The 13,613-nt window shown below is 49.7% G+C and overlaps 1 protein-coding gene across 5 annotated transcripts in view; it reads left to right on the top strand.

The window, feature by feature from the left end:
• LOC111944558 (C-type lectin domain family 4 member D-like) overlaps window positions 1–13,613 on the top strand; it is a 39,779-nt gene that overhangs the window by 9,728 nt on the left and 16,438 nt on the right. Inside the window, exons 1-6 of one of the 5 annotated variants that reach the window (XM_023922550.2) lie at window positions 124–2,738; window positions 3,331–3,426; window positions 4,734–4,826; window positions 6,732–6,883; window positions 7,111–7,238; window positions 7,646–7,832. In XM_023922550.2, the coding sequence (XP_023778318.2) occupies window positions 2,702–2,738; window positions 3,331–3,426; window positions 4,734–4,826; window positions 6,732–6,883; window positions 7,111–7,238; window positions 7,646–7,790 (651 nt within the window). In that variant the 5' untranslated portion in view covers window positions 124–2,701 and the 3' untranslated portion in view covers window positions 7,791–7,832. Of the gene's footprint in view, window positions 1–123; window positions 2,739–3,330; window positions 3,427–4,733; window positions 4,827–6,731; window positions 6,884–7,110; window positions 7,239–7,645; window positions 7,833–8,669; window positions 10,600–11,371; window positions 11,618–12,593; window positions 12,820–12,942; window positions 13,036–13,613 lie in introns of those variants that run through there. The other 4 variants (XM_086882513.1, XM_086882512.1, XM_086882516.1 and 1 more) reach the window with 4 other exon arrangements.

Below are 13,613 nucleotides of genomic sequence, written 5' to 3' on the forward strand. Positions count from 1 at the left end.
TGCTGGGCTTGGCACTGGGTGGAAAGGCCTGCCGTGTCCAGGGTCTTTAGCAACATTCCCACGTGTTTCTGGCTTTTACCATGCAGGACTCCCCTTTAGGCCTCCCCGCTGCAATAACTCTTAGCACACAAGCAGGACAAGGAGCAGAATTCTTATCTTCCCTCCTCCAGACAAGAGCCATCCCAGCACAGGAGGGTTATGCCTGCTGTGGTGAATCCAGCTGGATGTGCACAGTCCCTGAAGGACAGAGCTGACAAGCAGGTCCCTCTGCTGGGTGTCCACTCCTGGGGCCAGCCTGTGGTGAGCAGCAGCCCCTTGCCAGGTCTGCACACAGCCCTCTTGCCTTGGCTGTAGGAAAAAGGTGGGATTTCATACAGGATTGCTGCCTCTAGGAACAGAGCAGGAGGGGAACAAGGGTGATTCATTCCAGGAGTTTGGGATGAATCAGGATCTGGAAGAGTCTGTTTCCATGTCCCTCTGAGCCCCCAGATCCTGGAGCTTATCATTCCCTGCAGGGATTGACAACATCCTGAATCCTGACAGGCCAGAATCATTGCAGAGAAAGTGAACCTCAGCATCTACATCCCCAGCAGTTCAGCCTCAGTGGTGAGAGTGAGAGCCAGCTGAGTCCATCTCATCCTTGGGTCCTGCATAACCTGTCTCACAAAGCTCCATGAGAAGGAACCTCCAGTGTCCTCCTGGATTGTTTGTACTTTACTGCTGAAAACAAAGCTCACAAACTGCAGCCCAAGTTGCAGAACCTGACAGCTGCCCCTGTGAGCTGCCCTGACACCCTGCTGGGGCTTCAGGGCTGTGGGGCTGGTTTTCTGGCTGTGAGAGGGCAAAGCAACCAGGCACAAGTTGTGGGAGCAACTTTCTCTGGGATTAATTCTCTCTTCCTGTGTTATCCCTGCTGCCAGCACTTCTCCTGTGTTTTCTGCCTTGTGCTTTCTTAGTATTTCCTTCCAGGCTACTTGCCTTTATGTCAGTGTTGCAGACAACTCTTTCCCTTCAAACCCATTGGAGTTCAAGGAAACTGGATAGCAGGACTGCTCAGGAGATTCACATTGATGGAGAAACTGTCATCAACCACTGAGAAAGAAAGAATGTCCTCCACCAAGTTAATTTCTGAACATGGAGCACATTTGTTGTTCTTTATACTTGGAACCCTCTCCAGCCTTACCCATTCCACTTCATGTTGGTCAGATGGGCTGGACAGCAGCAAGTGATAAAGGCATCTGAGGCACAGAAGAAACACTCTGAAAACAAAGTTTGGAAGAAGCAAAAACTGTTTAAGAGAGAGAGGAGAGAGAAGTGGGAAGGAAGTGGCCATTGAGCTCAGGGTGCTCTGCAACTTGGCCACCTCTGTCTGTTAGAAGCACCCTGGCAGCTGAGTGCCATGGGTGACCTCACTCAAGGCACTGAGGGGTGCAGCAGGCACAGGCCCACAGTTCTGCAGTGTGACAATGTGACTCTGTGCTTTCACCTGTGGTTCACTGCTGCTGGAAGAGGTGTGGATACACAAGAACCCTGAATCTCCAGCAGGAAGTGGGTGGGACCGGGGAACCCCACAAGGGGATGTGTTCTTGCAGCTGAACTTCCTGGCAGGCTGGTGGGAGACTGGAGGTTGCACAAGTCTTTTGGATGTGTATGTATGTGAGATCTTGTGAACATTAGTTGCATAAAGATGCTTAGAAACGTAGGCTCTGACCCAGCCTGCAGCCTGTTGTGCACAAAGTAACAGAATCAGGGGATGTCTTCTACAGGGAGCTCAGGCTTGTCCTCGCCTGGAAGCAGTTCTGTGCCCTGATCTTCTGATGCTTCAGCTGAAATGGCTGTGCTCTTGCCATGAGCTCTTCCACTCCTGTGACACTGCACCCATGCATTCTACTCCAAAGGGAGGAACCAGCTGATAGAACAAGGCTGTGTTCCCATTTAGTCTGTTCCACATATGTCTGCAGCTTTTGCAGCCACAACCAAGAGAGACTTCATAATTTGTCACATACAAGGACTTTGGCACTGCCTAGTGATCCTTCTGCCCCACAATGCCAGGTCATATGGAACTCCTTTGCTCAAAGCCACAGCATCCTTTCAAATGGAATTCAATCAAAACAGTGTTGGCAAGTTCTCTGTTGTGCTCTGGATTTCTGGGCTCAGGATGCACATGGGCACTGCACAGGGCATGGGCAGGGCCCAGACTGAGTCATAGATATGCTTTCCTGGTTTTTGGCTTTTTTCCTGGTGATTCTTGGTTCTCCTTTCCAGGCTGTGCTCAGTGGGTTTAGCCCTTTCCTAAGAAATGCCAAATATACCGGCCCAGGTATGTATTTTCACATGCACACACACCGTCTCTGCACGCACCAGAGATGGATGGCCATGTATGACTTGTGGAACTGCCTGAGGCTGTGCAAAGGGAGACTGTGTGAGCTGCACTGATGCTCCCCTTCATTTGTTTTCCTTTGCCTCAATGAGTTTCTGTTGGAATGAATATTCTGTGAAATATCCTGGCAAAGTAAGATGCTAGTTCCTCAATCTCCATGTGCTGTGGGGTACACCCAGGATATGAGGTTTTCAGCACATCACATCAGAGCCTGTGACAGGCCCTCACCAGTGTGGGAGGTGGCCTGTGCAGGAGGAAGGTTGTTTGTGGCCACACTGGTAACGGGGACCCTTGGAGAAGAGTGATCCTCTTGTAGAGGTGATGGATCACCAAAGCAGAGTCAGTCCTGGAACTGCAGGTAACCAACCCCCAAACCTTCCTTCCTTTCTGTCCTCCTGCCAAAAGAGATGGGGGAAAGACAGGGCTGGGATGGATCTTGGCCCTGGTGTGGTCACCGGCCTCCTGCCAGAGGATGGGGCTTAGGACAAGAGGAAAGCAACAGATGAGGGAAGTGGGCAGTGCCCAGGTTGGCAGAATGAGCTTCTTCCTAGAGCCAGGGGGAATGAAGTGCAAGCAGACTGTTCCCTGCTCTTCCTTTCAGTCGTTTGTCTGTACACAGTGGGGCTGAGGGGTGCCATCCTTCTGTAATTCCCCCGGTAATGCTCTCCGCGTCACGCCGAGCACAAGTCCCTGCTCCCATCTCTGGTGTCTTGAAGGACAACCCAGCCAGAGCTCTCCCAAGAGCTCCCAAGTGCCTTTTCCCCCTGTGGAAGCAATCCCTTCTGATTGTCTGGCTGTGCACACCCTGAGCAGGACCTGCTTCCAGCACCTTGGGGCTCCCCAGTCCTTGGAACAAGGGACCAGTAGGCTATTGGGGTATGGAGCCACCTGGGTTATGCTGCCCCCAACTCTAGGCTCTGACATGCTCACTCTTGCTTTGTGTTTTTCAGCCCCAGCAGAAGAGAGAAGCTGCTCCTGGCTGAACATCTGGGTCTTCCTCACCTTTGCCCTTGCAATCAAAGCTGCCTTTGTGACCATCTGCCTTGGTGGGTTCCAGGGTGTCTTAATTTCCATGGGATGAGGGCTTGGGTGACTGCCTTTGGTCCGGTGGAAAACCCCTATGCTAGTCCCTCTGCCAGCAGGCAAATGCCCTTCACCAAAACACAGGTCAGAGTTCCCTCTCCATGCAGTTTCCAACTTTGTGAGCAGATATCCGTAGCTTTGAATCCATCATTTGAATCTCTGGGCATAAGGCAGAGCTCTTGGATGTCTGCGTAAGGAACTGCCTGTGGTGGCTGCAAGTCTGTCAGAGCAGTTTGCTGTTAAGTCTCTCAGTCTGCATGAGCTGAGAGCTTGGACAACACTTCTCTGATGGAAGGGTTTCCAGAGGACTGGGAGCCAATGACTTCCTATCCTGCTTCCTCAGCAAGGCTAAGGCGTAACAGAGTCTCTCAGCAAACAGATGTTTCGTGGCTAACTGAGGAACACACTGAGCCTTATCGATCTCTAAAGGGATGAACACTTCCACAGTAGTCAAATCCCTCAGCTGATCTAAACCAAAAGTCACCTCTCTTCACATCTTTTCTCTTTGTGTAGCAACAAGGTGACCTTTATTGGCAATGGGAGTGGTCAGCCAGGCATTTCCATTACAGCAATTCACTAACCCGGCACCAAAGCCACTACAATTGTTCTGCTCCTAAGTCAAAATATTTCTAAATCAAATGATCGATGAAAATAGACATCTGGATCACTAAGCACACCCTGATCAGCTCCTAATCCATACTCCTGAGTGTCTGACTTACTAGGAAGTCCTTGGGTCTGTGGATGTGGCCTGTGACCAACATTGCATTATTCCCCACAAACTGGGAGCTAGCAAAGCCTAGGAGTTGATGCTCCACCCTGGTTTCAGCAGCTCCCACTATATGTGATTACCTTCACCTGGACTGTGTGTTGCTGATGGAACAGGCCCAGCTGATGGGTGACTCCTCCAAATGCCAGTTGATGCGCAGTTTAGGAAGAGACAAAGGGTGACAATGAGATGCTGCTTTGTAGACTGGCAGCTGGGCTCCAGCTGTGTGCATGGCAGAGTGGCTGTGGTTGGGTGGGATCAATCCTGCCATGTGTGGCATGTCCTCAGTGGGATGTGCTTCCAGGGGTCCTTCTGCTGACTTGGAAGACGGTCTCTTTCTGGCTGGGAAGGCAGCTGTGCCACTGGTTTGGGCCAGGAGAGGTGACAGCTGGGACAATGCTTGGTGGGGAAGTGGTGGCAGGAGAGTCCAGAGATGGGCCAGAGATGCTGTGTGAGGAGCTGTGAGGAAGGGGTAATCCTGCTGCCTTTCCTCTCCCTTTGCAGTGGTTCCCTTCTGCCACAGCACTGACCAGCCCACAGCCCTGCAGCAGCAGTTCTCGGAGTGGAATTGCAACTCAACGGTGCCACAAGGCACAGGTCAGTACTCACAATGTCCCCTCTTCCTTGGCCTTAAGGCCTCAAGGAGGCTGTACCAGGATGTGGTGGGTTTTATCCCTGGCTAAAAACAGCAGGGCACATACTCATTTATCTTTGTGTGATATGGATTAGGAGAAGGGCAAAACAGGCCTAAAACTTAAAAGCAATAAAGAAACTTTATTAACAGGATTACAAGAATAAGAAACCAGATTAAAACCTTTAGAACACCTTTCCTACCCCTGCCCAACTTTTTTTTTCCCAACTAACAATGTAGAGACAAAACCTGGGATGTTAAAACAGCACCAACTATATAATTGTCTTTCCTCAGTCCTTGTAGGGAGAGGAGTTTTCTCCTGTCATGTCATGGAGACTTCTCCACAAGAAACAGTTTTTTCTTGGCTTTTAATTTCTATGAATAGCAGACGCTCCGGAAAAAATTCTGTCATTGTGACATTCCTCCATTTTCACAGCCCTCCTAGAGGTGTGTCCATGGGCCATGAACTCATGGGGTATTAATTTAAGGATGAATTTTTCAAAATCAAAGGTTCTCTTCATCTGTCTCTGTGATCATCTCTGGAAACAGAAGTTTTCTTTTTCTCTCCCTGGAGGCAAAGTGTCTCCATGACTCTCATCTCTCTGTTCAAGTGTCTCATGGGATCACAGCTACTCCAGCATCTGCTTCGTTTGATCAATGTCTCTGCTCAGATCTACAGCTTGAAGTCTTCATCTCCCCATACTCTCATGAATTAAAGGAGATATTCAGTACATCATTGTCCATCTCCATGGCCCTACCAAAATAATATTTCAGCCCCATTTGGGATCTCCTCATCCCTCTTCCATCTGAGGCTTGACTCCTTCTTTTACTGACCTTGATGTTTTCATGTTGTCTTTCTACACATCATCACTGTCCTTTTCTCTCCCTGGAGAGACGAACAAGGTCTGCAGGTCTCATCTGTGTATTGAAAGGGTTATATCTTGCCCAGGCCTGTGGATGATTATGTGATCACTGCCAGGACAGCGGCCAGAACTGTTTATGCTGGATGACTTTTTGGTGGCTGCACTGGGATCTCAGCAGCCAGGCTAGCACTCAGAGGCAGCACGCCACGGGCCTATGGCTTCCCCTCCCCGTTCTCGACAGTTTCCGGTAAAACTCAATGGCAGCAGAATTCCAGCTGAGGTGGGGACTGGCCTGGCCCATTGGTGCTGCTGGAAAGGGCTCAGCAGGCTCCCTGGGAAGGGCTCGGCCCCCATTGGAAGTGGGGGCTCAACCCCCCCTGGGGAACAGGACCCGGAGGGCTTCCCATGAGGGGCCAGCACTGCAGCAGAGCCTGGCCCGGCCCAGCCAGGCTGCACAGGCCAGGCAGGGAGTCGGCCCCCAGTTACCTGTTCAAGACTGGAAGCAGAACAGAGCAAAAGGTTCCCAGGCTTGGGTTTTTAAAAGGTGTTATTCACAGAGGCGGACCTAATTTTGAATGGTGCAAAATGTTGTCAGTTCTCAGAACTGGCCAGCTATTGGCCTGTCTCAGGCACAGAGGAAGCTCCCAGCAGCTTCTCTCAAAGAAATCACTTCTGTAGGTGGTTCTTCTTTCCCTAAGTGTCAATTAATGTCAAAATACCACACAGGACAAGTCAAGAACATCACCAAAAGAACTTTCTTGAAAGTTCTTCCATTACAAAGGAAAGGACTTCTATTACAAGGATTACCATGGCTTTGGGTACACAAAACTCACTGGTCATACTCCAAAGCAATGGGAAGAAATGTCTGTAGTATTCCTGATTTGTCAAGCACTTTCTGTCAGGAAAAGTCACTAAGGAGGACATGAGCACGGTCCCTGGAAATTGTGGATCTTTGCAATCACCATCTCTTGTTAGTAGGCTTCACCTCTCTGTCCTCTCCCTGCACAGCACGAGGCTGGACGTGCTGCCCAAAGGGCTGGAGAAGGTTTCAAAGAAGATGCTATTTCCTGTCCTCTGACACAATGAACTGGGCTGAGAGTGAGCAGAACTGCACTGGGATGGGCTCCCAGCTGGTGGTGATCAACAGCAAGGAAGAACAGGTATGTGCACAGGGCTGAGACAGGGATCCAGCAGGCAGAGACACAGTGCTGGGTCCTGGAGGGGACTCAGAGTCCCTCCTTGTCCTGCAGGTAATGGGGAATGTCCTGTCTGCACCTCTGCAGCACCAGCCCCCTCTGCCACCAGCCCCACCCCACAGGGACTCCTGATGTCTCCCTGTGCTCAGTCCTTCTCCTCATGGACATTACGCTCTCTCTCTGATTTCCAGGTTTTTCTCTCTGAGCAGATAAGACAATCTAAAGAACCGAAACCAGACAATTTCTACATTGGTCTGTTTGCAGAGAAGGTGGGCAAGTGGCAGTGGGTGGACAAGACTCCATATAATGTGACAGCAGCGTGAGTATCTCTGGATGAAGTAATTTGGTGTAATTCCTGGTAGGGAAAGAAGTAGAGAAGATGTGAAGGTGCCTGTTGGTGCAACAGAGGGAGATGTCACAAACTTGCCCTGGAGGCCATCATGGCCCTCTGCTAGGTGTGAGCACTGTTCATGCCATACATGGGATGAACAGTGGTGATCAGTTCCCCAGCCACTGTTATGCTGGAAGGCTATAGGAAGGAGGTAGGTGTCCATGGGAAACTGGTGCCAATGAGATATCAGAAAGGGAGGAAGAGCACTGCTTCTGTCCATTAAGCAGCATTGGGAATTTCTGTCTCTTCCTTTCAAGATTTGCATTCCACTGTGGCCTTTTCCAGCAGTGCTTTACGGTGGACACTGGGGAGTAACAAGCCTGTCTCTGTCCCAGGTTCTGGCGAAAAGGTGAACCAAGTGATACCCTTGATGAGAATTGCGTTATAATCCATAGGGATACAGAATTACCCAACAACTGGAATGACGTCAGATGTTTGAAGTATCATCGAATTTGTGAAGCTGCAGCAGTAACTGTGTGATGGAAGTACCCCTGTCCTGAGTAAAGCTGGGAGCTGAGCAGTGAGCTGGGAACAGCGCTGGCTGTGCAGGGAGGGGTGGGGAGCCCTGATACAGCTTCACTGTGTGGGGTGGGACCATGTGTGTGAAAGTGAAATGAGCTTTGTCCAGCATCCCCCGTGCATGGGGTGGCTCAGGAAACACAGGAAGGCTCAGGCTCACTGAAGCTGGTGCTGTCTTCTTGTGTCCTCTCTGAGTGGGTCCAGAAGCCGCTAGCTGAAAAGAGATGGACTTCTCCAGGAGGAAGACACAGGAATGGAAGACACATATCCAGAGATTCAATGTCCTTTGTGTCCTTGAGCAGAGCTGTTTGCTTTTTGTTGAGTCACACACAAAATGTCCTCTAGCTGTACTGGTTTTGCTGAGCAAATTATGAAAACTTAGACAAGAGAAAATACAATAACACACCAGTGAAAAAAGGCCCTGTGCTCTGTGTCCATATCTCTTTTCTTTTCCATCTCTAAACTGTGGAGGTGTAATCCATGAATAATTGAATGGTTTTGGGTTGGATGGGACTTTAAAGGATAGTCTAGTTTCAAGCCCCCCAGGTCATGGCCAGGGACTCCTTCCACTAGACCAGATTGCTCATATCCCCATTTAGCCAGGCCTTGAACATTTTAGGGATGGGACACGGCTCCTATGGGCAACAGGTTCCAGTGCCTCACCTATCCCATAGTAATGTATTCATTCCTAATATTTAATCAAAACCTGCCCTCTGTCAGTTTAAAGCCATTATCCTTTGTCTTATCTCTGCAGACTTGTGCAAGAAGTCCCTCTCAACAAGACTATTTCCACTGCAGTAGTATTGACTCTTGTCAACTACATTTGACTTAATTCCACAGGATACAGTCAATAACACCAGCAGATGTGAGGAAGTGTCACAGGCAGCTCTTAGAAACCACCACAAGTCTCTGCTGATGACAGCAATCAAGGAACTGGTGAAGTGCAGTGCTGCAAATATCCTCCTTTCCTATTCCTGGTGTCCCAGTCCTCTCCAGCTTCACAGTGCAGATGTGTACCTCATGCAGAATTAATTCCTTCAACGATGCCACTTCAGTGTCCTGAGGTAGGAACATGAGCACTGTGCTCTTCACAGCCTCTTTCAGGCTGAGATGCTTCACCACTCTTTCAGTGGCCTGGACGATCCAGAAGCAAGTGATAAAATAGGAGTGTAAATGCAAACAGCTGGGTGAATTTAATACCTGTTTGAGTTTCATTTTTCCCTAAACCACTGCTGTTAAAGAAGAACGTGACCACCAGCTTAACAGTAAGCAGGACATTAGGGGAAGGCTTCTGAGGCATAGAAAAAATTTAGAAGCAAGAACTGTTTAAGAGAGAGGAGAGAGAAGTGGGAAGGAAGTGGCCATTGAGCTCAGGGTGCTCTGCAACTTGGCCACCTCTGTCTGTTAGAAGCACCCTGGCAGCTGAGTGCCATGGGTGACCTCACTCAAGGCACTGAGGGGTGCAGCAGGCACAGGCCCACAGTTCTGCAGTGTGACAATGTGACTCTGTGCTTTCACCTGTGGTTCACTGCTGCTGGAAGAGGTGTGGATACACAAGAACCCTGAATCTCCAGCAGGAAGCGCGTGGGACCGGGGAACCCCACAAGGGGATGTGTTCTTGCAGCTGAACTTCCTGGCAGGCTGGTGGGAAACTGGAGGTTGCACAAGTCTTTTGGATGTGTATGTATGTGAGATCTTGTGAACATTAGTTCCATAAAGATGCTTAGAAACATAGGCTCTGACCCAGCCTGCAGCCTGTTGTGCACAAAGTAACAGAATCAGGGGATGTCTTCTACAGGGAGCTCAGGCTTGTCCTCGCCTGGAAGCAGTTCTGTGCCCTGATCTTCTGATGCTTCAGCTGAAATGGCTGTGCTCTTGCCATGAGCTCTTCCACTCCTGTGACACTGCACCCATGCATTCTACTCCAAAGGGAGGAACCAGCTGATAGAACAAGGCTGTGTTCCCATTTAGCCTGTTCCACATATGTCTGCAGCTTTTGCAGCCACAACCAAGAGAGACTTCATAATCTGTCACGTACAAGGACTTTGGCACTGCCTAGTGATCCTTCTGCCCCACAATGCCAGGTCATATGGAACCCCTTTGCTCAAAGCCACAGCATCCTTTCAAATGGAATTCAATCAAAACAGTGTTGGCAAGTTCTCTGTTGTGCTCTGGATTTCTGGGCTCAGGATGCACATGGGCACTGCACAGGGCATGGGCAGGGCCCAGACTGAGTCATAGATATGCTTTCCTGGTTTTTGGCTTTTTTCCTGGTGATTTTTGGTTCTCCTTTCCAGGCTGTGCTCAGTGGGTTTAGCCCTTTCCTAAGAAATGCCAAATATACCGGCCCAGGTATGTATTTTCACATGCACACACACCGTCTCTGCACGCACCAGAGATGGATGGCCATGTATGACTTGTGGAACTGCCTGAGGCTGTGCAAAGGGAGACTGTGTGAGCTGCACTGATGCTCCCCTTCATTTGTTTTCCTTTGCCTCAATGAGTTTCTGTTGGAATGAATATTCTGTGAAATATCCTGGCAAAGTAAGATGCTAGTTCCTCAATCTCCATGTGCTGTGGGGTACACCCAGGATATGAGGTTTTCAGCACATCACATCAGAGCCTGTGACAGGCCCTCACCAGTGTGGGAGGTGGCCTGTGCAGGAGGAAGGTTGTTTGTGGCCACACTGGTAACGGGGACCCTTGGAGAAGAGTGATCCTCTTGTAGAGGTGATGGATCACCAAAGCAGAGTCAGTCCTGGAACTGCAGGTAACCAACCCCCAAACCTTCCTTCCTTTCTGTCCTCCTGCCAAAAGAGATGGGGGAAAGACAGGGCTGGGATGGATCTTGGCCCTGGTGTGGTCACCGGCCTCCTGCCAGAGGATGGGGCTTAGGACAAGAGGAAAGCAACAGATGAGGGAAGTGGGCAGTGCCCAGGTTGGCAGAATGAGCTTCTTCCTAGAGCCAGGGGGAATGAAGTGCAAGCAGACTGTTCCCTGCTCTTCCTTTCAGTCGTTTGTCTGTACACAGTGGGGCTGAGGGGTGCCATCCTTCTGTGATTCCCCCGGTAATGCTCTCCGCGTCACGCCGAGCACAAGTCCCTGCTCCCATCTCTGGTGTCTTGAAGGACAACCCAGCCAGAGCTCTCCCAAGAGCTCCCAAGTGCCTTTTCCCCCTGTGGAAGCAATCCCTTCTGATTGTCTGGCTGTGCACACCCTGAGCTGGGCAGTCACTCCTTTGGGGGACCGTGCCATTGCAGAAAGGGGCTCATGGTACACAGGCAAAATACAGCTAGTGAGAGAAAGAAGCTGTAAAGAGAGAGGAAGAGGAGGGAGGTCTAGAAAGAGCATTCAGGGACCGACAGGGGTAAAATGGAAGGCAACAAGAAAGATGTTTTGAGGAGAAAGGAGGTCTGACAGGACAAAAAGGGAGTGAGGATTGGGAAAAATACAGACATGTCTTGTAAGAAACAGGGAAATAAGAAAACAGCCTCAGGGCAGCCCCTGTGTTACCGTACTCTGTGGCTCTGAGCCACTGCTAGTGACAGGCCGCAGGACCTGCTTCCAGCACCTTGGGGCTCCCCAGTCCTTGGAACAAGGGACCAGTAGGCTATTGGGGTATGGAGCCACCTGGGTTATGCTGCCCCCAACTCTGGGCTCTGACATGCTCACTCTTGCTTTGTGTTTTTCAGCCCCAGCAGAAGAGAGAAGCTGCTCCTGGCTGAACATCTGGGTATTCCTTATCTTTGCCCTTGCAATCAAAGCTGCATTTGTGATCATCTGCCTTGGTGGGTTCCAGGGTGTCTTAATTCCAATGGGAGGAGGGCTTGGGTGACTGCCTTTGGTCAGGTGGAAAACCCCTATGCTAGTCCCTCTGCCAGCAGGCAAATGCCCTTCACCAAAACACAGGTCAGAGTTCCCTCTCCATGCAGTTTCCAACTTTGTGAGCAGATATCCGTAGCTTTGAATCCATCATTTGAATATCTGGGCATAAGGCAGAGCTCTTGGATGTCTGTGTAAGGAACTGCCTGTGGTGGCTGCAAGGCTGTCAGAGCAGTTTGCTGTTAAGTCTCTCAGTCTGCATGAGCTCAGAGCTTGGACAACACTTCTCTGATGGAAGGGTTTCCAGAGGACTGGGAGCCAATGACTTCCTATCCTGCTTCCTCAGCAAGGCTAAGGCATAACAGAGTTTCTCAGCAAACAGATGTTTCGTGGCTAACTGAGGAACACACTGACCCTTATCGATCTCTAAAGGGTCTAATGAAAGATCTCTAATGAACACTTCCACAGTAGTCAAATCCCTCCGCTGATCTAAACCAAAAGTCACCTCTCTTCACATCTTTTCTCTTTGTGTAGCAACAAGGTGACCTTTATTGGCAATGGGAGTGGTCAGCCAGGCATTTCCATTACAGCAATTCACTAATCCGGCACCAAAGCCACTACAATTGTTCTGCTTCTAAGTCAAAATATTTCTAAATCAAATGATTGATGAAAATAGACATCTGGATCACTAAGCACACCCTGATCAGCTCCTAATCCATACTCCTGAGTGTCTGACTTACTAGGAAGTCCTTGGGTCTGTGGATGTGGCCTGTGACCAACAGTGCATTATTCCCCACAAACTGGGAGCTAGCAAGGCCTAGGAGTTGATGCTCCACCCTGGTTTCAGCAGCTCCCACTATGTGTGATTATCTTCACCTGGACTGTGTGTTGCTGATGGAACAGGCCCAGCTGATGGGTGACTCCTCCAAATGCCAGTTGATGGGCAGTTTAGGAAGAGACAAAGGGTGACAATGAGATGCTGCTTTGTAGACTGGCAGCTGGGCTCCAGCTGTGTGCACGGCAGAGTGGCTGTGGTTGGGTGGGATCAATCCTGCCATGTGTGGCATGTCCTCAGTGGGATGTGCTTCCAGGGGTCCTTCTGCTGACTTGGAAGACGGTCTCTTTCTGGCTGGGAAGGCAGCTGTGCCACTGGTTTGGGCCAGGAGAGGTGACAGCTGGGACAATGCTTGGTGGGGAAGTGGTGGCAGGAGAGTCCAGAGATGGGCCAGAGATGCTGTGTGAGGAGCTGTGAGGAAGGGGTAATCCTGCTGCCTTTCCTCTTCTTTTGCAGTGGTTCCCTTCTGCCACAGCACTGACCAGCCCACAGCCCTGCAGCAGCAGTTCTTGGAGTGGAATTGCAACTCAACGGTGCCACAAGGCACAGGTCAGTACTTGCAATGTCCCCTCTTCCTTGGCCTTAAGGCCTCAAGGAGGCTGTAGCAGGACAAGTCAAAGAACATCACCAAAAGAACTTTCTCGAGACCCGTGACCCCATTACAAGGATTTGTAATGGCTTTGGGTACACAAAGCTGACTTCTCATACCCCAAAGCAATGGGAAGAAATGTCTGTAGTATTCTGATTTTTCAAGCATTTTCTTGTCGCTTTGAGAATTAAACGTTCTGATCTTGTTTTCATAGTTGAAAATCACTTTCTCAGGAAAGGAACTATAAACATAGATGTTTATATATTCTATTACAGAAACGTCTTCTGATGGAAGTTTCTCACGACTATTGTGATTGGAAAAGTGGTAACCTAACTGGTTAAGTTACTGGTTAAATTACTGGTTAGGTTACCCTATGTAATCCCTGGCCATTGTCAAAAATCTTTAAATATTAAAGTCACAGAATAAATAACATCTTTTTCATATCATACATTGAGCCATGTCAGTGTGAATCGTTTCGTGTCCTACAGTGACACTTTCTGTCAAGAAAAGTCACTGAGGAGGACATGAGCACGGTCCC

Source organism: Cyanistes caeruleus, chromosome 3 (assembly GCF_971803275.1).
Source record: "Cyanistes caeruleus chromosome 3, bCyaCae1.hap1.1, whole genome shotgun sequence".
Classification (NCBI taxonomy): Eukaryota; Metazoa; Chordata; class Aves; order Passeriformes; family Paridae; genus Cyanistes; species Cyanistes caeruleus.